The 24,529-nt window shown below is 38.1% G+C and overlaps 1 protein-coding gene across 1 annotated transcript in view; it reads right to left on the bottom strand.

Moving 5' to 3' along the window:
• Positions 1 to 24,529, bottom strand: part of ARFGEF1 (ADP ribosylation factor guanine nucleotide exchange factor 1) — an 85,104-nt gene that overhangs the window by 35,627 nt on the left and 24,948 nt on the right. The window contains exons 2-10 of the mRNA XM_065751899.1: positions 23,624 to 23,654; positions 17,901 to 18,057; positions 16,701 to 16,847; positions 11,323 to 11,502; positions 9,159 to 9,432; positions 8,520 to 8,633; positions 7,723 to 7,895; positions 4,160 to 4,293; positions 916 to 1,150 (exon numbers count right to left, since the gene is read on the bottom strand). Of these exons, the coding sequence (XP_065607971.1) occupies positions 916 to 1,150; positions 4,160 to 4,293; positions 7,723 to 7,895; positions 8,520 to 8,633; positions 9,159 to 9,432; positions 11,323 to 11,502; positions 16,701 to 16,847; positions 17,901 to 18,057; positions 23,624 to 23,654 (1,445 nt within the window). The remainder of the gene's footprint in view (positions 1 to 915; positions 1,151 to 4,159; positions 4,294 to 7,722; positions 7,896 to 8,519; positions 8,634 to 9,158; positions 9,433 to 11,322; positions 11,503 to 16,700; positions 16,848 to 17,900; positions 18,058 to 23,623; positions 23,655 to 24,529) is intronic.

The raw sequence follows: 24,529 nt of genomic DNA, 5'->3' as shown, positions 1-24,529 counted from the left end.
ACTTTCTAAAATAGGCCAAAAATATCTTGAACAGATGATGAACATTGCCTCAATTCCAAAATCTATAGATTTTACATACTGTAAATCAGAGCATATGGCTCTTCTTACAGCTCCAAGACAAAAATTGAATGTGAAGATATCTACTTGTCTACCCACATCTTTTGAATAACCTTTAGGATCAGTAGCTGCACGAAAATTCTTTACTCATAACCAGGGAAAAGAATGCACTTCTTGAAACTGTACTTTATAATAGATAAGTATTTAGCAGTATCAAGCGTAGGAAAACTAGGTTCTTCCTCCAAAGCTATCATGAGACATGAACTCAAACAATGACATTCACAGGTGAAGAAAATCCTGAATTCAAGATCTTTGTAACTTATCTACATTTCTCAGCATCTTTTCACAAACTTGACTTCCACACCTATGAGGCAATCTGTAAATTTTACTGTGCAAAACATGCCTGGATTTATTAGTTTATGTAAATGTCTACTTTTAAGTGATGAAACAGCCTACTTCTTTTTTTAGATTTCATTTTACGTTCAAGTTAAATTACGATGGTGATTTTTTTAAATCGCCCTCCTTAGAAAAGCATTCCCATCATTTTATACTTGATCCATCACCTAGATGCCACCTTAAGTGTCACTTTTGATGTTATAAAGCAAATCTTACAGAATCTTTAAGTATTTCAAAGTAAATGCTGCTATTTTACTCAAATGGAGTTTCAAAGATATTTCACCAATTGCCATGGGCTGAGAAAGAGCTTCTGTGCATGGACAGATCTGAAAAGTGTTGCACAAAAGCTGGAATTCAGGAAGAAAGACGGATTTCTCTATGCAACACCAAGCTACTTATAAATATAGACAGCAGCGAACTTAGCCCACCACACCTTTTGAATTAGGAAATCACGTAGCATACCTCTATTTGCATTTTCAGATGAGTCTTGAAGTTTGAGAGAAGGGTAAGAAATATGGAAAGTGAAAGTTCAAAAACTTCTGGAACTGATGAGACACCATTTTTTGACAGTGCAACACAAAGGTACTGCTTAATAGCATTAATGAACATCTCATTTGTCCTGAAGACAGGTCCTGCATTTTGTAGAATGGACAGAAGCAACTGCAATGAAAGAATCTTTGATCGCAGTTCATGAGATCTGGAAAACGACAAAACAGTAGATCAGCTCAGTAACATACGTGAAACAAACACAAATTTGAAACCATTTGTTTCCTTCCACTACTACTGAGCCACTCTCTCTTCTGTAGTACTGCACATCTACTAACAGTGACAACAGCAGGCAATGCTCTATCCTTTCTTACTCAAGAGGATGAAGTACTTCTTTTTCTGCTTTTAATGGTGCTTCAAAGATCTCATCTAAAAAGATCCATTCCATCTACAGAATCCTGACTACCACAAGTGACTTCAGGAATTTGTTCTCCTTCTCTACTTCCACCAGCATGGAAAGAAAGGTAAAGACCATAAAGAAAACTGCTTAACCTACTGTTTCCCAGTGCATCTGTCTCCACTGAATATGTTATTTCACACTATTTATCAGTCACTAACCCCATCCCACTCCAAGTGCAGCTCAAATACATAATTTGCCTATTTTAAGTGTGGCATTAGCAAAATCGAGCAACTGTAGCATTGTCAAGAGTTCCACAGTAACAACTTGCTTCATATAGACTGAAATAAGCTAGAGTTCATGTCGGAAGAGAGATACTACTAATGCTGAACTAAAAAAAAAAAAAAAAAGTGGAAAGGAAGGAAACCTGCATGTACAAAAATATAACGCAATTTAAAGGGCATTCAGGCTGAAAATGTTATTTTGTCAGACTCCTTCCCACTTCTGACAAACTCAAAAAGACTACAGTTCTTCTGAAGAATGAGTACAGGCAAATGGTTTTCCCCAGAAGATAAATCCAAATCCACAGCCCTTGTTGAATGACTACCCACCAATAGTTATGAAACATGAGGCATAATAATTTTTTCTTACAATACAACCCAGATAGAGTGAAGACCTCTTTCAGCCAACATGTCACATACTTGCTGTGTTATGCAGAAATACCAGCTTTAATGAGATTTGTCTAGCTCAAACTGTTAACAAAAATGTTACAAGTAAACTCAACTGGCAAACAAAGGGTGCTTGAAAAACAATCCCTTTGTTAACACTCAAAATTTCTAAGATACAATCCCAGTAAGCTCAGTCTTCTTGGATGATGACACTTTTGAGAAGCAGAACAGAGTCTGTTAAAATAAACGAGGAACCTGGTTCTCTTGTTCCTTCTAACAGCCTTAGAGTCAAAGTAAAAGCCCCAGAAGAGTTCAAGAAACTGCCTCGCTCCTGGCACTGCACAACTGCATAGAACCTAATATAACACTCTTCTGTAATGCATAGAGCTTTCTTTTTACATGACATCAAGAGTACAGTTGGCACATGACCACACTGCACTTCGCAGTGAATCGTAAAAATTTAACTATAAAGGGAATTCCAGATGTAAATTAAGTACTACGTATTGCCTACTTCCAGGAAGCGTGAACTCGTAATCCAAGTCCTCATCTGTGAGCCTTCCTAATTCTGTGAGAATGTGTAAGCTCACTTAATTTAAAATAAGTTTAAGGACTGAAATCTAATAAATAAGCCCGCTGGACATTTATCTCCCATCTTATTTTACTCTAGGGGAAAAGGAGACAGTAAATTACAAAGAACACAATCTTGCTATCAACTTGTGACTTCAAGCTAGAACTCCATGCCCCGTTAGCCAAAATTCTAAAATATTTTCATTAACACTTCACAGTTAATTTCCCTGGAAAGTAATTTTTAGAGAGGAGGATATATTTATTTATTAAATGCCACATATATTTCCTCTTACAGTTACAGCATGTCTGTACTAATTCAAAAAGCCATCAATGCCTCAGAACCACAGATAAATTCTAGGTGCTTTTCCGAAGTCAGAACATCTCTGACTGTCTTTGCAGATCACTGCTGTTTTTCTAAATGCCAGTTTGTTCCAGACAAAGAGCCTATTCAGTTGTACACTGAACAATAAGAATTTCATTCTGATAAGATGTGCTAAGTACCTTAATAGCTACTGCTGCCCTTCTAGAGTGAGTTAATCCTTAAAACCTTTGGTTACTTGAGATCTGGAGTACCAGCTAGAACAAGAAGACATTCATGGCATTTCCTGGAAGACCAATTCTCACAAAAAGTGAGAAAAAAATCTGACCATCCACTCTTCACCATGAACATCCTGACTTTCAATAGTGCTACAGAAGGCAACAGTTTGAAAAAGGTTCTAGACTAACCCTTCAAAATCCTTTGCACTACATGGTAATTTTCAGGTTATTAAACCCACCACACTACTATAAGTGATTTAACTACACTGTCTTAAATTCAACTAATTCAAATGTTAGATCTTGGAACAGTAAAGCTGATTTTAAAGAATACTGAACCTGTGACTTTCAACAGTGCTCATTCTATAGCTTTAGTATTTTGGAAGTAAAAACTGATCCTTAAAATTATCACAAGCTGTTCCTAACACACCAAGACAGAGGCACACAGATTCCATAAGAGATCAGAAAAGCCAACTTCTTTGCCAGCCAACACAATGATACTGTCACTCAGCCACGAAAGGGAATATTTTTTATTTGTTTTGCAACAATTTGCTAAGCCAAACTGAAAACAGGATATCTTCCGTCAAAGGGTAAGATTTTCAAAATATTTGTGTTTTAGTGCAGAAAAAGCTGTCAGAAGTGATCAACCTCAGCAAGAAAACAAAATTTGTGACACTCGGTACTGGTTCAGCACAAAGCATTCAGTACACATATGGGCTATCCAACGTGTATAGAGAAGTACAGTGGGGCACAAGCTTCAGGCCTTTACAAACCCTGCTGAAAAGCATTATACAGAGGAGCTAGGAAGAACATGAAGTACTTACAGGAAATGAGGCACAGTATTTCAAGAACAAACATTATTAAGAAACTTCTACAGAGCAGATGAGTAATAGCAGATGCCTTCATTCAACATATAAAATGCACTGAAAACAAAATGTACCTTCTCAAAAGTACAAAAACCCTTTTAGTAACTGAGATTTGTCAAAAATATTTAAATAACTTTTTTTTAAAATAAAAAAATAGATTCAATATGAGATTTCTCAATTACACTTACTTTGGATCTGGTGGTCCATCTGATAGGGGCTTCATGGAGAGTTTACACAGTGACCTGAATACAAGGAAGGCATCCTTTTGTAAAATGTGGGAAAACTTAGCACCAGGTGTAGGTCCTGAAGAATTTCCAGATTCCTAAAGAAGTTAACATATTTCAGTATTCCATTTTGCATTAGCAGGTTGTGTAGGGAAATCCCCACCTCCTAGCAACAAGAAGATATTATACCAATATAACCAGTTCACTACAGCTTTATGGTGTCAAAACTAAATTAAAATAAACAAAAAAGGATTCTGTAGTACAGTTAAAATGAACAAACTGTAATAAAATATGCTATCTCAACAAAATACCAGAATTACATTAAAGGTTGTTCCTGACATTATAGGACTAGTGGGAGATGTGGATGTCAGGAGCTGTCTTGGGCAGAGCGACCACAAAAGAGTTCGCTACTCTTGGTAAAGCCAGGAGAACTTCCAGAGGGACCTATTCAGGACACCAGTATGGAAGGTCTGTCCTGAAGGGTAAAGAGAGCCAGAAAGGCTGGTTACTCCTCAAGAAGGAAGTTTGAAAGGCACAAGAAAAGGCTGTCTCCCTGCACTGTTGAAAAGTGATAGTGAAGATGTATGGGAACTGCTGAATCACGGCCTGAACCACTGATTGATCACCTGAGGCAAGCACTGAGTCAGCCACAGAAGCACAGGTGAAGGCAATTCATCTGTGTGACCAGAAGGGGTGTAGTCTGGCTCCACTTCTCCCAGACCCCATTTCAGGGCTAACCACCACTAGGGAAGGATCTCTTGTCGGAGATTCCTCTTGTTTGGAGTTCCACGTGAGTCTCAACCTTTGGTGACAGGTGAGCCCTTCCTGATTTATTTGGTGTCATTATATCATCTAGATAATCCATCCAAAAATATACTGTCTATCTTTGTCATATTATGTGGATACTATTCATTCAGGGTATTCACCCTACAGAGGAGAAGACTACTGTAGATAAACAGATTTTATTTATTTTTTTTCCTGAGGCTCCATGAGAAAAAGAGAGTCTACATCCTGTAAAAGAAGGGACAGGCAACTGGGGGAGTGCACACAAGTTCTTAGGCTACGTAGGGAAAAAATTAAAAAAGCAAAAGCCCAGCTTGAACTCAACTTGGCCACTGGAGTAAAAGAGAACAAAAAACTTTTTACAAATATATTAATAGTAAGAAAGGGCTAAGGAGTATTTCCATCCTTTACTGGGTGTGATGCAGAATGTGACTACTGAGGTTAAGGCAAAGGCTGAGGTTCTCAATGTCTTCTTTTTATGTGTCTTTAAAAGTCAGACCAGTTACCATCAGGGTATTCTATTGCCTGATCTGGAACTCTGGGATGTGGAGAATAAACTTGCACAAAGCAGGTGGAAACAGTTAACTACGCAAGTCCATGAAGCCAAATGGGGCCTATTCAAAAGTGCTGAGGAATCTGGCAGTGGGGACTGACAAACCACTTTCCATCATCTTATCAGAATTCCTGGTAAACTGGGGAGGTCAAAATCAATTGGAGGCTCACCAACATGGATCCTATCTACAAGAAGGATTGTAAGGAGGATCTAGGGAACTAGAGGCCTGTCAGTCTGACCTCAGAGCCAGGGAAAGTAAAGGAGCAGATCATCTTGAATGAGAACATACGGCATATGTGGGATGACAACGGGGCAAGAAAGGCTGGTTCTGCTTGACCAACCCAACCTCCTTTTATGATTGAGGGACCCACCTGGTGGATGAGGGATAAGCTGCTGATGTAGTCTATCTAGACTCCAGCAAAGCAACCTACACTGTCTCCCCAGTGTTCTCCTAAAGAAGCTGGTAGCCTATGGCTAGGACAGGTATACTCCTTGTTGTGTTAAGACCTGGCTGGAGGACCAGGCCCAGGGAATGGTGTCAAACTGACTTAAATCCAACCGGTGATCAGTCACAAATGGTGTTCCCCAGGGATTGGTACTGTTCTGTTTAATATCTATGCTGATGACCTGGATGAGGGGGTTGAATGCACTCTCAATAAGTTTGCAGGTGACAACAAGACCAAGTGCCAAGTCCTGCACTTTGGCCACAACAACCCCAGGCAATGCTACAGGCTTGGGGCAGGGTGCCTGCAATGCTGCAAAAGTGACCTGGGGGTGTTGGCTGATGCTCGGCTGAACATGAACCAGTAGTGTGGCCAAGTAACCAAGAAGGCTAACGGCATCCTGACTTGTATTGAAAATACTGCTGCCAGCGGTAGCAGGGAAGTGATCGTCCCATTGTTTTCATCTTTGGTGAGGTCACACCTCCAGTACTGTGCTTAGTTTTGGGCCACTCATTAGAAGAAAGACACTGAGGCCCTGTAGTGTGTTCAGAAAAGGGTAACAAGTCTCATGAGGAGTGGCTGAGAGAACTGGGACTGTTTAGCCTGGAGGAGACTAGGGACACATTATAGCTCTCTACAACTGCCTGAAAGGAGCTTGTGGGGAGCTGGAGGCTGACCTCTCCTCCCATATAACTAGTGATAGGATGTGAGGGAATGGCTTTAAGATGCACCAAGGGTGGTTCAGGTTGGAGATTAGGAAAAGTATCTTCTCCAAAAGAGCTAGAATGGGCTGCCCAGGAGGGTGATTGAATCACCATCCCTGAAGAAGAAACATTTACAGGACATGGTTTTGTGGAGGATTATTGGTGGTAGGTAGACAGCTGGACTGGATGATCTTGGAGGTCTTCACCAACCTTGGTGATTCTATGATTCTCTAAGGGTTGGGTTTAAACATGACACCTTGCAAATAAACTCTTTAATTAGTTTCCATAGATAACTCCAGTCAAAGTAAAAATGTTTGACATCTTGAAAGAATGCAAGTGTGAGGCAAGATACACTAGTAAAAATCCTGTTCTATGCTATCCAGTCCCAAATTCTTGCAGTTCTCTATTTTCCCTGGTATAGACAAAATGATAATATTCCACTTGTATGGCATATGTGACTGTAGCATTTTTAGCTTACAATCTATTCTCCTCAGATATGATTATTCAGTACACTTTAGAACCAGAAACCCTCTATCAATAGGTACCGCACGCACGGTAGCATGATACAAAACTGGGAATGCATTTTCTGATCATTTTTGTTAATGAAAATCAAATCCCAAAGCTTTTGTAGCCTAAATCCACGCAGAAATGGCATGCTATGAACTTTGAGTTCATACTTATTATGTGAAAAAAAAAACCCATGAAAATTACATAATTATGTCTGTAATGGGTATATGTGTATTTGAGTGCTAGTTTTGTTTCTCAGGTGCACTGTGGAGAAAAAAGGGAAGAGTTCTCTCATCTTGAAATGCTGTGTTCCATACTGCAGCTAAAAATATGGTAGTTACCAGATAAAAATAGGCATAGAGTATAAATATTTCAAAAAAAGTGCATTAAAATAACATTTAGAACATGAGTTAGTACTTAAAATATCTTACTCAGATAAGTTTTATGGAATTATATCAAATATTTTCTGCATAAGCACTAGGCAATACTTAGTGTTCTCCTTATTTTCAGTATTTCCTAATTTATACCTGCCTGTACCTGAGTATCATTGGAAGAGACGGATAATCTGTCATCCGGTAAAGATGGTGTGTAAGCAACAGAAATTGGGGTCCCTGGAATTCCATTTGCCTGGATGTTTTCACTGTCACTGCCATCCTCTAATGTTACAATTGTGCCATCACCACTTGCACTTTCAGCAGACCCTTCTATATCTAGCAGAAAAGAAAAGATGTAAAAACTAAAACAAATGTTAAGTCAGAATGCTAAACAGAAACAGCATAAATCAAGTGCTTAAACACTAAAAGCACAAGAAGCAAAAGTATTTTAAGAAAAATATTACAGTAGAATTCATATGACACCATATAAGTAAGAAACATCCAAATATTTTTTTCTAATGAAAATTACAGTCAATAACAACTTAAAATTTGCCACTGCAGGTTTACCATTCTGCTAATTTTCCAGCAAGTACTGGGGAAAAAAAGTCACAGACTTTATACATGCTTTTCCACAAACTGCAAAACTTAGTGTTTCACTGCTATTTCAGAGATGGCCCACTTATGAAGAGATTATTTGGGAACAAAACTAAAATAAAATAAGTTTTTTTTTCCTTGAATATCATTAGTATTCAACAGAAAAAGCATAAATTTATGCATGGAAAGTTGCCCATTTTATAGCTAAATAACACAGCTAACTCAAATGACTGGAATGGCTTTTCTTCAGCTTATATTATTAAACAGTAATGAATTTTATTTAAATATTTAGGAGGGTTAAAATAATTCTTGAATTCAGTCTGAGTCTTGACATTACTAGTAACTAGACAGAAATTAATATAGTACCTCCAACTACTATGTTCACCATTTCCCGCACAATACTTTCTACTATTTCTTGTGCCTTCTCTTCACATTCATTGCTTTCATCATCATATGTTTCTCCATCAGCTTTAGAAAGATCTTAAAAAAAAAATCATAAGAATATTACTGACAAATTTGTAAATTAAGGAAATACTTGTAATTCAATTACAAAGCTATTAATAGGAGAGTATACACTGGAAAAGTGAAACCTTGTTTGAATGTTTTGAAAACAGTATTTGCACAGCATAAACATTCCAGTGTTTAACTAATAAACATTTAATATACAGGCTTTATGCTAGCAGAAGACAAACACATCAATCCTGCATTTCCATGCATGTTAAACACTGAGCTGGTTTTGAGATGTTGTTCTCAAAACCTTTTGTAACATCACACAGGTGCAAAGAGTATCTTTGCAAAAGAAACTATGAGAGTGTGTAAGAAAAAAGGATATTTGTGATAAAATTTAGCAGCGATAACAAGGACTACAGTCAATTATTACAAAGTATCTATAAGCCTGACTCCAAGTCTGGGAGACAAAGAGGAGAAAAAAAAAAGACAGTTCTCATCCTTTATTTTTACAGACCTTATCCCTCCCTCCATGAAACAGAAATACACACTGATTACTTTCTGCTGCTGTGGCTTGGTCAGCTTCTGTCTGCTCATTTTCAGCACTAGAAATATCTGATCCATTTTCTGTCTCCAGATCTTCTTGAAGGTTCTTGTCCACATCATTTGTGCTGTGGTCAAGCTCTCTCTCATGTTCTTTGGACAGCTGATCAGTCTGTGTTGGAATATGTCTCAACCGAGGTGACTCAGGCTCATGCTGGCTTACTGGAGACTGCTGTAAATGGTGTTGCTGTCTGTGTCTTTCTTTTTCCATCTGTTTGGCTTCCTGAAGCTAGAAGTACATTGTAATTTTATCATCAAAACAATGGACTGTAGACACACTGAGTATGTTATTGTAGAAAAATAAAATTTCTATAGGCTCTGCTTACACATTGCTGTCATGAACTTGTAATAGTTTAAGAAAACGTACTACTTCCATTATTACAAAAATATCACAGAATAAACATCTGCAAGTGCTGCTTCCCAAATATGTAGATTACGCTTACTGTATCTTCACTATGAAAGAAGGATGAGTAAAGTACACTCAGTACATGAGCAAGACTTGTCTGCCTTCCCAAGAAGGAAGTTCAGTCAGGAGGCATGACAATATACAAGGACTGCATGAAGAAACATTAATACTAATTAAAAAAAAAAGCCTTAAGTTCTCATTAAGGGAGACACAGAGAAGAATTTCAGATTAATTAAAGAAGAGATTAAAAAAACCTAAAACCAGCAAATTGACTGAATATCCATGAAAAAACAAAAAACTAATAACAAAACAAACAAAAAAAAACAGCATACGACTAAGAAGTGAAAAGAACTGCATTTCCACAACAGTGCAGAAGACAGATCCTCAGGAAGAAGTTATCATGCCAAATTAAAACTGAAAGACAAAGACTCTTCTAAGTTTCAAAGCTCCTCAGACTGGCACCCCCTGGAAAGAGAAGAGTATCTGTAATTTGTCCAGCAAACTAGGACAACGTTCACTGAAGTTAAGACCAAAGCAGAGTGTCCTCTGAGGTGATGCTCTTAAGGACTGGCTTTCTATCTCCTCTGAAGTTTATGTTCACTAAGAGTTTTACGCTGTTATTTTAGCTAGTAGGATCATAGTCCTTTACTCTTTATGCTTAAGGCTTTCTATGCTGCATCTTTTGCCAGAAATCCCTGAGTATTCCCCTTAGAACTTCCAGCTTAAGTAACTCCTCCCTTAAAAAAGTTGCACCAAGTGCTCCAGACAGGCAAAATTGCTTATCAGTTTGGAAAACATGAGACTTATGGTTTGACAAACCCAGTGACTTCCCATTTAGCATAATACCAATCCCCTTTTTAAATAAGTTGCTTAAAAACTGAGTAACAGTACAGATTTCTCAAAGCATCCCATGTACTGGATGACTCTTGCTCTTTCTTGTAAATACAATATACCAAATCTCTGACTGCATTGGTATCATGTACCAACATGCAGCTGCTTCTGAGGGAAGTACAAAATCCAATCCAGTACATATTTTCCAAGAAAAATGTGTTTTTACAGCAGAACTCCTTGTAAAATTAGCTAGGAATTCAAGCAGTTCCTAGGTATGAGCATCTACTTGTTTGTTACTGTTTTCCATGTGAATCAGGACAATTACTCTGCCTTATTAACCATTATTTCAGCAAGAGAAGCCACACGGTATATGCCAGTGTCCTAGTTGAGCACTTACAGTAATTACAGTGACATAAAAGTATCTGTTAGTGATCATTTCAAGTTAAAAAGTAAAAATAAATAAAATGTAATTACATTATTGGAAGGACATTCTGGGTTTTGTTTGTTTGTTTTTTGTTTTAATTCATGGATTATTTCTTCAGTGCATGCCAACACAAGACATTTGAGCACTTCGCTACCACTATATTATTCTGTATGTACTCTAATGCAGGTAGAGTGCCATCCCTTGATAGTCTGAGAATAGAAACTGGAGTCAAACACATTCATTACACAAACAGGTCCACTGTAAGAATTTTAAACCCTATACAACACTCTTCCCTCCAAAATACATTTAACATCTTTTTCAGAGAACAAAATACAAAAAGAAAAATATAAGACACCAGATTCTTTATCAAACATACATAAGTTAGCAAAGTCCAAAGGCTTTAATGACAAAACAGATCTTTCAAGCTGGTTTCCACATAAAAACACTGAGATACTCACTGCTTGGTTTTCCATACGTGCAAATATGACATTCAGCATCTGTGTTAGGGTTGCCTTGGCTGTGGTTTGATTTATGAGATTTTTGCTTGCTAGGTAGATATTGTAGCATGTTCTTACAGCCTGCAGCACCGTTCCTTCGTGGATTTCTATGTGTTGAGATGTTACTGCAGTAAGTAAAGCCTGAACAAACAAACATACGTATTTTCCAGTCAGAATTTTTCAATGAAATAGTTTGCAAATTAATAAAAATCAGTTTTGGATTATTTGTTAAATAAATACATTCTTAAATTGTAGTTTATTATGTTTTCCAGAGAATTTTGTAGCTGCACCAGAATATCACACATACCAGTTATGTTGAATTTAATATTTTAATCAATTTATCTAGGAAATTTAAGCTCTTAACAGCAAGTATCCAATGGAGTTATCAAGTTGTTAATAAAAACCTAAAATTGCAACTGAGGAGTAAGTGCAAAGACACTACCAGAAATGCGTGCTGGAAAAGAGAAGGAAAGTGGAAAAGCCTTGTCCAGAATCAAATAATCACGTGTACAATGATGACTGTATTCCAATAGAAGGTGACAGAAAACAGGGAAGAGTTTTATGCATAGAAGACTTTGTCAGAATTAATGATTAAATGGAACATTTAGGGAAAGGAAGAGAGAACATGAAGCCCTGGAAAGCTCGTACAATGGAAAGCTTCTCTGCAATAGTTAAAAAAATAGGAAGTACTTCAAGTGCTGTGTAATTTGCTCAAGCTAAGCCTAATTTCTCTTACAGAATTTCTTACAGCCTTGTCAGTATCAGAAAGTGGACAAATGTGTGTTTCACACTCAAACACTAAAAACCATGGTACAGTCTAACAGGAAACAAACAAACAAACAGAAAAAAAACAAAGAGAGATGTATCTCTCTGCACCACAACTCATGAGACCTGAGTTCTACTTCTGGGTATGCAGTTGCTTGAGGTCCCTTCTTTTTCTACCTGTGGTACCTCTGTTTTCTCATAGGTAAAGGCACATGCACAGACAACAGTACTTCCAGTCTTCACTGGACAGAATACATTGCATGACCAAGAAATAGCATCTGTGTTATAATCTACAAATTAGTAGTTCCTAAATAAGAGCCTTCTAGTGGGCTTTTAAGAAGAAAGATGATTAAAAACAATCTCTATAAGGCTAGCTAAAGAAAAGAAGTGACAGAGGTAAATAAAACATAGACAACAGCTTCATTAAATACAGGTACTTCTTTTCCCACTCAAAATTCCTTCTACATTTCACTAGCCTTCTGAAAACTAGGAAGTGATAAACTTGAAACTCATACGACCACCTTTAATTTTCACCCTCTCTCTGTTTACCAATTGAGTTTCTGCACAGAAGTTACCAAAACTCAGCTCCTGCTAATAGAAAGGATCATATGGAGAAGATGACTAACGAAAGCTGCAACAAAATTAAGTTCCACCAAAATAAAGCCTGTCACCAAAACCTATTTATATATTAAACCACCTGTCACTTCCCCTCTTCCTCCTAGTTAAACATCTTCTTATACTGGCCTAATTCTATCTATTTTATTTTCCCTTGTCTTTCATAAAGCTTTGTACTGTACTCACCCTCACTTCTAGGAGTTCCTAGGGGCTTTGAGAGAATTGTGAGTATTGAGTTAAAACATACTGAATCCCATAGTAAAATCTGCACACCTCTCCTAAGTACACGTACATTCATGTAGCATACCTACACATTCTTTAGCATAGTCACACTCCAAAAGTTATCCCCAAAGCTGTTCTTAGCCACAGTTCTGCTTTCTCCAGCTCCTCCTTACACATTCGAGGAGCAAACAATCTATTTGGGAAGACAGGCCACACAAGTGGAGCCCAGCCATAAACAGAAAACTTGTTTCTTCTTTTTTCAAGCACTATTACAATATGCCACAAACAGCCCATTATAGCTATCCTTGTTAAATTCAAGTAGTTAATAATTTGATTTCTTTTTAAGTTTAATTTTCACTGCAATTCAAAGCCTTATGCTTTTTCATCTTCTAATACTAAGAGAGAATGCTTTTTAGTAGAAGTTTGACAAGGCTACAGACAGATCATGCACACTTTTGTTTTCGTTAGATTAACAGCCTCGATTTCCTAAATTCCTTCTGTCCAGGTTATGACTATTAGAGCTTGGTTCCTTTCACACCACTCCATAAGGAGATCACGAGGCAAGAAACATGTACATATACACACACTCCTCCCTACAGTCCAATGTAATACCACAAACTCACTGAACAACTCAATCTTCTGTCCAGACCGGTACGTACTACTCACAGCTACCAAACTCTTAAAGAGTTTGATACAGCTACAAAGGTTCCTCTGGGTTTCTTTCTTTCTCAGGCACTGGAGAAAATCAACTCTGACTACCATATGTATTTGTAAACTGGTATTTATTTTTAACTCGGATAATTGTTAATATGCAATTTAGACCCATCTCAGTCATGATTACACCTCAATGCTATTTCTTCTACTTCAGTATCATCACCTAGCAGAAATACTTCCAGTAAACATGAGATAACAGTATTTTGCAGTGTTTCACTGGCAACATCCTTCTCTCTTGACAGTTTTCATTAAAGGTTCAATCTGATGGTGTGACCTCTCCTCATTCTGTATCATAGGTGAGTACAGCCTTACCACAACTGATGTGACAACTAACCCTGAGAAACAAAAGGCTGAGACACTGCAGATGATCTTGTAGGTCTTTTCCAAACTTGGTGATTCTATGATTCTATAAGGAATATGGGCCTGGTAGAGAGCAGAGTTGGGACTCCTGACTTCAGGAGTGAACTTCCCCCTGTTTAAAGAATTACTTGGGGTGCCCTGGGAAACTGTCCTTAGGGACACAGGAATGGATCACACCTAGCAGCTCCTTAATGATACCTTTCTGAGAAAAAAGGGCATTTCATACCCCAGCACATGAAATCAAGCAGAAGCAGCAGCAGAAAACCAGTATGGCTGAGCAAGGACCTGCTGGTCAAACTGAGGGAAAAGAAGAAGACGTACAGACAACAGAAGTAGGGATATGAGCCCTGGGAAGAATACAGAGATGCTGTCTGGACATGCAGAGATGGGATCAGGAAAGCCAAGGCACTGGAACAGGTGGCCCAGAGAAGCTGTGGGGCACTCAGCTGCCTGATCTACAGTGTGGTAACCCTGTCTTATGGTATGGGGGCTGGAACTACATGATCAACTCTATCAACCTAAGCCACTCAGTGATTCCGTGGAAAGCCATCTAAAACTAGCAAATAGCACTGAGTGTGAACTGTCCCCCAACTCTGGCTCACAGACACTGGAAGAATAGCTGGCAGCATACTAAGGGCCATTCTTCCAGCAGGCAGAACCAAAATAACCCTTCAGGGAGGAAAGTGCTGGACTGAGCGGGATTCTTAGATTTACAATGACACTGGTTACAAAGCTCTCTCAAAGGAACACTGCTTATATTTGGGAGTGCAAGCACAAAAAGGTAGAGATCCAAGTCCTATAACTTCTGTCTCTTGTTGCTCGTCAGAGAGCATTACTAATTGCCACAGAACATTCTGAGAAGGTATGAGATCCATCCTTTCATCATACTGGAATCATACTTCATGATACTAAATCATACTGGAGAAAATATGTCCACAGACTTCAGATATGAAGCCTAATAGAATATGACTGACTATTAAGTTTTATTATTGCTCCTGGAAGAAGCCATAAGTTGTGGTCTTCGCTAACATGATTTCTAATTTTGATGTATTTTTGTAGTGTACATCCACTGGATACACACACAGTCAAAGATACCCACTGTCAGCCTGGAAGTTCATTCTGTTAGCATCTTGGCACAGGTAATGGGTGAACAGTTGAATAAGTTGAATAAGGGAAGAGTAAGAAAGCATTTGGACAGATAAAACAATTTCAGACACTGAAAATAAAAATGAAAACTTTCCTTTGCAAGATGAAAAACGTCTTGAATGAAAAACAGAAATGTAGATGTCAGAAACATAAAAACATTTTTAACGACTATCTGCTGGAGAAACTGAGTGTCAAGAAAAAGGACAATTGGAGCTATGAAAAGAAAAATGTGCCTATTTGCACTAAAACAAGGAAACACATTCTACAAGCACGACATCATCTCAGGATACCTATACTCAAGAATTCAGGCCAATGAACACTCCACTCTTTTTACCTTTTTTACTGTATTCTTCACTACCTCTCTGTCCATGGTTTATGGGCTGGTTTGGCCCAGTTCTGTGACAAATGGGGTGGGAGGACCCACACCCCAGGAAAGGGAAAAAGGGAAAAGGTAGGGAGATGGACCTAAAAACAAGACAGCAGCAATGATCTGAGGAGGAAAGCTAATTTACTAAATAAGATATCAGAATGCAAAATAACACAGTATCATATAGTACAATAGGAATTAAAGCTAACAAATCAATATGAGAGAGTATCTGAAAACCGAAGGCCTTACTCGAATGCTGAAAGCAAGGCAGCTATGGAGCACATACACAGCTGGGATGATCTGAAAGGGAAAGAGGGGATCTCCTGACTTAACAGTTTTATCTTTCCCTCTGAACGGAAAATGGAATAATGCAAAGTAATGCAAAGTCCTCTGGGGTACGTAGTTCTTCTCTTCTGAGACAGGTATATCCGGAATCATCAATGATCCATGGAACTGGAGCATTAACTCTTTAACTCCCAATGCACCACATGATGTTATGATGTGGAATACCGATGACAAAATATAAAACCACAACACTCTCACATCAAACACATTCAAAGAGTACTGATAAGTAATAGAGAATGATATTTCTATTAACAAATTGATTATTTAGCAGTTATTTCCCAAAGTAAGTTTCCATAATTTAATGGGTATAATCTGAAAACAGCTAGGGTCCACCAGAAACAACTGTACAAACTCCATGTGCATTGTTTACACAAGCTATGGAAAGAAGGACTAAACCTCTTTCAAGCATAAGCTTATGATTGATATCATGGTAACAACTGACTGCCACATCTATTTCCATTTCATAAGATAATTTCAAAGTAGATTTAAAAAGATCTTAATGTTCCTTAATTATCATCTTCCCTTCTTGGAGTACAGGATGTTTTTTTTATTGCAGTTTGTCACAATTAGGGAGGTCCACTGATGTGCCATGAATGAAACTTCACCCACTGGTCTATGCAAGAGACTTCCAGCCACAACAATGAATTCACTCAAAATGCAGTCAAAGAGAGAAGGAAAAGGAAAGTAGGATAGACAGATTCCACTACATTTACAATATAAACATTTCTACTTTTGAATTCCGAGGCCGCAAATGACTTCCTGTTGTCACCGTTACAAATAGGGAAGCAGTGGTTAATTGTAGTACCTTTATTATTTGTAGCTGAACTCCTTCATCTGTTTGAGGGCCTTGAAAACAGCCACATATTGTCTCAATAATCCTATCAATTAATTTTTTGCCTGGAGCTGTACTGTCTGGAGCATTCCCTGTCAGATGACCATATGCAATAAGTTTCTGGAGGAGAGAAAAACATACAGAAGAGCTTAAAGGATTAGTTTTCCATTAAAATAAATAAATTCACTTGATAGCCCTCCTTTGCACTCTTAAAATTATACAATTCACACCAAATCTCACTGAACAGAAAGGATCCTTTCTCATAACGTCCTCCAGGTTTATTCAATTTTCTATCAGCAACTGTAACACAAAATTTGTCAAGAAGCTTAACACTAAAGCTTTCTGTTTAGTAATAAAAGTTTTTTAGAATTCCATTAGAAAAAAAAACAATCTCATATCATGTCAGTTTTCATCTGTAGTCAGCAAACAGATGTTTTCAGTACCAGATGAACCACATACAATTGTTTTTTTTCTTATGCTACTAGCAAGCTAGTCTTCTTTTTTCAAGTGTTCTGTTATCTCTCTCCTACCTGTAGGTTTTCAACACTTTGAAAAGCAACATATTAACAAAATGAACAATATCCTGGTCCTATCAATTCGTGCATGAGAGCATCTATACATTTCCATACCTACCTACAAGCAAGGCACCACTATCAGACAGCATGCCAAGAATGCAAGTGCCTGTGAATGCAAATGAACCAAGTCCACTGATGTCAGGCCACTCAGGAGAAAAGAATGGCTAAATGCTATGTTGCAGACATAATTCTGAAAACACTGTATTTCAAGAGACTAGACACCTCATATTTAAAATATTTTACAACAATTACAAAAACCATAAAATGAATTAGATAACTATATTCCCACAGTTAGTGAAATCTCAATCTTTCATTAATGTTATTGATAGCAATTCAGTTTACGTACATGTAAGTAAAACAGATAGCTGTACATTAACATAACAAAATTGATCATAACACACAACTACTGGTGGTAAAGTATGTATAAAAATGAATATATATGCATTGTAGAGTAATTAGGATATATTCACCTATTGTCACATACACAGTCAACTTCGTTCTTTGTACACAGTTAACATATGTAACAAATAATGCTTTTATAACTGCTTCAAAACAACACAATTTGTATTTGACAGCTGAAACTCAACCTCATACAGACCTGTAAACAATCTAGAGATGTACTGACAATCCTGGGGCATTTTGACTGGCATGCCAATTCAAATGGTAGGAAGTACTTGTCTGCTTCAATAAAGCTCGTCTTTGATTTCACAGGTGGAAGAGTGCTTGAACCAGGTTTTGCTTCTCCATGAGGGGGACTAAACAGAATGATTTCATTAGAATGCTGGAAGTGATCACACAAATAGTTCTCATGACTGCCACGTTTATTAAATAAATATGAAGAAAATTAACATTGGGAAAGAATAACATCTACAAAGTTAACACAAAAGTAATATAAATATTCTTAACAGTTTTTATACTACCTTTGTGTCATCTATGAACAGTAAATTGACTTATTTGCAGAATAAGTAGGTATCCAGTATTCCCTGCTTGTTTGAAGGTATTAAAGATTATTCCTTCTGAAAACAGAAAAAGCCTTTCCTTAACAGTAGATAAAGGGTTTTTTTTTGGGGGGGAGGGGTGGGAGGTGGGGCATGAAGATAAGGGAACAAGAATTCCATTCAATATGACTTCTCAAGGAATTAACACTAAATGCAGAAGTCTAGTAAAAAGTTATACTACTGGAACAGATAAAATGCTTGTTCAGATGATGCTGGAAGCTAGAAGTTACAGCTAGTGTATTACAACACAAGTTTGGTTCAGTACTTCAGAGAGAGTACATCTATTTTTGAGATTAAATTGTAATCTTCAATTAAACCTCAATTCCGGATATGAATTGAGGGAAAATAAACCCTCAAAACTTAGTTTAAACCATACTTCAGATGACACAACAAAATTTCACGGTTCATTGTTTACCAACATATCTCATAATCTGAAACAACTGTAACTTCACAGTATCTGAGAAGGTTACCATTTAATTGCTTACAGCACCTCTAATATATAAATCCCTCTATGCATCTTTACCTACAGAGTAAACTACATTATCTTACACAGCTTCGACAAACTGTTCAAAGAAAAAAAGATCATAACCTTGTATTTTGTAGCAAAGGATTACAGAATTACTGCAGCGATATTTAAATAAATAATTTATAGAATAACTGATTTCAAATCAAGGCCCTCCACGTTTGTGTCAACTGAAAGGACTTGCTTCAAGGAAGTTCTTCATAGATAGGATGATAGAAAATAAACGTTTTTCAAGCTGCTGAAATACACAAATGAACTGCTTATTGTATCTCCAGGGAACAGATGCACTCCTAAGCCTCACAGTGAAAGCTTTAAACTAAGCAACTCAATAAAATATTAGAATTTCAGCTCTTTAAGGAACAAGTTGAAATTTTCATACCTTTGACAAAATATCTGGTGTCACATTTAAACATCAATCCTTGTTCAGGTGCTTTAAAGGGGTATCTAAATTCCAAGTCTTAATAATGAATAGTGTTAGGACTCTACTTTTCTATTACATAACTCCTCTTCTGAAGATTTAAGGATTTATCCTTATATATATATATATATGGGTTGTTTTTTTTTTTGCCTTGAAGAAAAATAGAGCTTTGTCTGTAGTCAGATATGTAACATAACTTCTACTTATTGCTCAATATTGTTTTGTTGTAGATAGAGCCTTTTTTAGACACAAATCAGGTAAGATGATGAACACTACTCTTCTATGCTCTGAAATTCCTATGAAAGCTTGTCTGTGGGGAATGGAAGGATGGCATCTCTTGTTATGGTCTTAAAACAGACTGCTTTTCATCTACTGATAACATTAAAATTAGGTTAGAATAGCACTCCGTAAATAAAACTGTAGTTTTTCAGAAATAAGGAACAAGCTATGATGAGACTCAGAAAATGAAGAGCCTGCTACAGAAAGCTACTGCAGAAATATGAAGCTTCTTAGATATGGGCTGGAAAGATAACTTAGGAAGTTCATCACCTTGCTGATGACAAAAAGGAACATACAGTAGGGAACAGAGAGAAGTGAGACCCAAACGTCAGCTTAATGTCATCCAAGAAATTACTTAGACTGGCTGTTTTTTATTGGTTTTCCCCTCTTTCAACTCCCCACCCTCAGATCATGTAACTGGAAACTGTCCCTAACAAAACCTCCTTCCACCAAGAGCTCAATCAAGTATTAGGAATATAAAAATAAGCTAATATTCACATAAGTGATTCTGTGAACCCCAAGGAGGAGATCCCACACCCCTCTGAGCCTTGTGCCAGCACTCTGGCTCCACCAAGCACAGCAATGATTGCCTGGTGGCCTGTGGGGGTTGTGCCTCTAGGCCTGGCCTTGGTCACCACTGCAAAGAGAACCACAGAACTTGTTTTCTCCTGTACGTTTGCATCTTTGTTACTTTTCTGTGCTGACAGGAGAATACTGAGAGGTCTTAAGAGAGGATGCAAGTAAAATTTGAAGGCACATGTCCTGCTCTGACAAATACTACCTATACTTTTTAGGTTATTCTATGTGGAGCTAGGAGTTGGACTCAATGATCTTTATGGGTCCCTTCCAACTTGGGATTTTCTATGATCCAAATCAGTCATATTAATAAGCTAATCTATATATCAAACAATGCATTTTTAAAATGATTTTGGCAGCATCTGCTGTATAATGATTACATAAATCAGCCTGTCCTTTTCCATTCCCCTCTGTCACACTGCCAAATGCCTGTCTTGATTAAACATAAAACAAACCAAAATAAAGAGGTTGTTTTCTATGCAAAATTCTGGGGAAATACAAATAATTTATTTTTCAACACATTCCAGGTGAGAGGTGAGAGCCTTTTGCTATAGCAGGAACTAAAAAAAAAAAAATCAACCAATTATCACTCTAAGATCTTTAATAATATACTCAAATCTCAATTACAGCAATCAGAAACTGAGTATTTTATAAACTAAGGAGTTTCCCTATTTGGAGACCTAGAAAACCTCATGCATGCAAAAACAAGCAAACAAACAAACAAACAAAAAAACTTTAGACTGTCATCAATCCAATCACAGTTCAAGTCCAGTAATGCCTTCAGAGCAAAAGGTTACTGTCAGAATAAAGAGCGCTAAAGAAATCTAAATCTATTTATCAAGCATGCACAGGCAAGATCTACACTTCATACCACAAAATCACAACCTGAAATATTCATTGGACAGAATTTAAGCACTTGAAAGTTCAGAATAGCTGCTCTGAAAGTAATGCCTCCTACGTTATGTTGGCCCACAACCTCAGAAGCAGATGATGGTGATCTGGCAGTAAAGGTTGAATCCTCCCACCTACATTCCGTACATTTTGTTGCAGTGTGACAGGTGGCAGCAGAGGAACTGTCTGATAAAATGGTGTCTGACATGGAAGTGTTGATGAAGCAAAGGTGTGTCACTGAATTCCTCCATGCAGAAAAAAGCTGCACCCACATCGATGCTTGCTGAACATTTATGGACACTGAACAGCGGATGTGAGCACAGGAAGCAGTGGGTGTGCATTACAGCTGTGGTGACAGTGGGTCACCTCCACTGGTGTGCACTGTTACAAGTGTCACATGAGGGCTCTTGTTCATCACTGGCAAAAATGCAGTGATTGCGCTGAAAAACAGTGTTTTGTAACTGGGAATTTGCTCAATCAAACAGTGCTACTGTGCTCTTTGTATCTATTGTGATCTGCATGGAAAAAAACAGAAGGCATTACTTTCAGAGCAACCTAGGTACATATAATTACAGTTCAGCTCTACCATTACTTTTTTTATGGTATTTATCTAAAGTACAAGATATTAACTTATCCTTATAATTATCTACCTGCTGGAGAGGAGCTCTGTAGAGAGGGACCTGGGTGTCCTGGTGGATGACAGGTTGACCATGAGCCAGCAGTGTGCTCTTGTGGCCAAGAGGGCCAATGGCATTCTGGGACGCATTAAAAAGAGCATGGCCAGCAGGTCAAGGGAGGTGATCCTCCCCCTCTACTCTGCCCTGGTGAGGCCTCATCTGGAGTACTGTGTCCAGTTCTGGGCTCCCCAGTATAAAAAAGTCAGGGATCTCTTGGAAAGAGTCCAGTGCAGGGCCACAAAGATGGTGAAGGGCCTGGAGGATCTCCCCTATGAAGAAAGGCTGAGTGAACTAGGTCTCTTTAGCCTTGAGAAAAGAAGACTGAGAGGGGACCTGATCCAGGTCTATAAATATCTGAGGTGTGGGGGACAAAGTGTCGAGGCCAGACTCTTTTCAGCAGTGTGTGGAGACAGGACAAGGGGGAATGGACAGAAACTGCAGCACAGGAGGTTCCGCACGAATGTGCGCAAGAACTTCTTTACGGTGGGGGTGACAGAGCACTGGCACAGGATGCACAGGGAGGCTGTGGGGTCTCCTTCTCTGGAGATATCTGGACGCCTACCTGTGCGACCTGGTGTAGGGAACCTGCTTTGGCAGGGGGGTTGGACTCGATGATCTCTTGAGGTCCCTTCCAACCCCTATGATTCTATGATTATTCAGTGCTCAGAATAAATACCACTCACTGAATACTTGATGTTATGCAATTTTATTTTTTCTTTAAATTCTTCATAATGTGGACTTCTTTCTACTGTCAACAAAGCTTTTTATAGCAACACAACATTACTATCTGACTTAGACTGTGGTGGTCAGTGCAACGTTATCTGAACACTGCACAAATATTAGATTTGTTTTTACAACGTAAGAGCTGACAGTACTGATTTTACTTTACTAGACAGAACTGAAGCACAGTGACTTAACGAGATGCATCCATTAATTTTTGTATGCCCAGTTTGAAATGTCATGAGAATAAACAGTTCAGTGTATTCAATATTAAATAATTCCTGATATCTGAAATAAAGTTTTCACTTGCTTCTATTCCAGCTAGAAGTGTTTATATCTCACAAACCAAATCTGTTGCTCTTGAGTGCCCAAAGGATAAAGCAGAAATCATTAGCAGCCAGTTCTGACAACTGTGGTCTAGATTATTTGCCTAAAAGAGAAATGAATTTCCAGCACACAGAAACAGGTCCCCAAGTAGCATTCAAATGCTTATGCCATAAGGACAATTCATCAGTTTCATCCACTAATCTGGTTCTTTAAGCAAGCAGTAAGAACACTCATAGTACTGCCCTGACTCATGGTTAATGATGTACACTGAAGGATAAAGAAGATCCTGTGGAACACATAATTAAGTACTAATAATATATTCATAGTTTATGAATACTTAACACGTTACCTACTGATAGTGGAAGGGACCTGAATACCAGTTCTGCCTTCTGCATTCACTTCCTCTCTAGAGGAACTATCTACAGAAAATCTAGACTTATTTACCAACAAGATCCTTTCCTGACACTACCTACCACTCTACTTATTCTCACTTCCCCCCTCCAGCCTCTCTCTCCTTGCGTGCTCACAGTTAAAGTCTTTTATGTGCATTCCAGGCCTTTGCCCTCCTCTGAACTCACATAAAATCCTTTTAAGCTCATGTCCCTCCACTGCTTTTTTTTTCTCTTTATTACCTAGAAAGTAATTTTCTAACCTATTCCTACCCTCACCAGCCATTTTCAATCTGCCCCCCTCTAAGCTGTCTCTTGCCTCTACTCCCAGGTCTTGTACCTTGTAACTTAAGAGCTGGTAACATAAGCAGCACTTCCAGCGCTGTTTTCTGGATACCACCAACCTTATAAAATAACCTGAGAATGCTTTTCAGAGTGAGCCCATATTCACAATTCAGAATAAGCATGGCACACGTTGTAAGAAGATAAACCACATTGGTCAATATGAGGAAATACCACATACCTTTGCTTTTCTGTTTCAGTCTTTATTTCCTCTGTAAAATGAAAGAAAGGCACCGTTATGGAAACTGAATCATAACCACAAATACAAAATCAAATGTTAAATTAAATTTCTAGAAAACAAAACTATTTAGGCAAGCATTTAAACTAGAAATTTAAAACAGCAAATAAATGGTTTTAATCAGTTTTGTTAAGTTTCTACTATTCCATTGCTTTGGTTGTGAACTATATCAAAATTACTTTACAAATCTGCGCGACAAACTTAGCACTTAAGCTTGCATCCAGTCATGCCAACTGAATACCATAAGCCCAAAACGTTTCTGCAGAAACATAGCCTTCTATAACTCACACCTCTCTTTCACAGTTTGAATATATAGAAATAATGAGGAAAACTCAAATACTAAAACTGTTCATCTATTCATAAGCAATATGCTGCTCATTAAATGTGGATTTTTACAGATAACAACAAAAAACACCACTGAGAGATTCGGGCTTGTTAAGCTTGGAGAACAGCCTCTGGAGAGAGCTCACTACAGCCTGCAAGTACTTGAAGGAAGCTTACAGACATGAAGGGGACCAATTTCTTGCACGGCCTGATAGCGATAGGGCAAAGGTGAACAGCTTTGAACTAAAAGAGGGTAGATTCAGGTTAGATGTCAGGTGGAAAATTCTTTACTCGAAGGGTTGTGAGGCACTGATATGGGCTGCCCAGAGAAGCTGTGGATGCCACAACCCTGGAGGTGCTCAAGACCAGGTTGGATGGCCCTGGGCAGCCTGAGTTGGTGGGTGGCTTCACCTGGAGTGCTGTGTCCCATACTGGGCTCACTAGTTAGAGAGATGTGACCACAGTGGGAAGAGTCTAATGAAAGGCAACAAAGACACTGAAGGAACATTGAAGACATTGAGGTTC

Source organism: Cyrtonyx montezumae, unplaced genomic scaffold (assembly GCF_038088225.1).
Source record: "Cyrtonyx montezumae isolate F1298 unplaced genomic scaffold, pur_monq_1.0 scaffold_8, whole genome shotgun sequence".
Classification (NCBI taxonomy): domain Eukaryota; kingdom Metazoa; phylum Chordata; class Aves; order Galliformes; family Odontophoridae; genus Cyrtonyx; species Cyrtonyx montezumae.
Note: the sequence above shows the minus strand (reverse complement) of the source record. Positions and strands in the feature narration are given on the sequence as shown.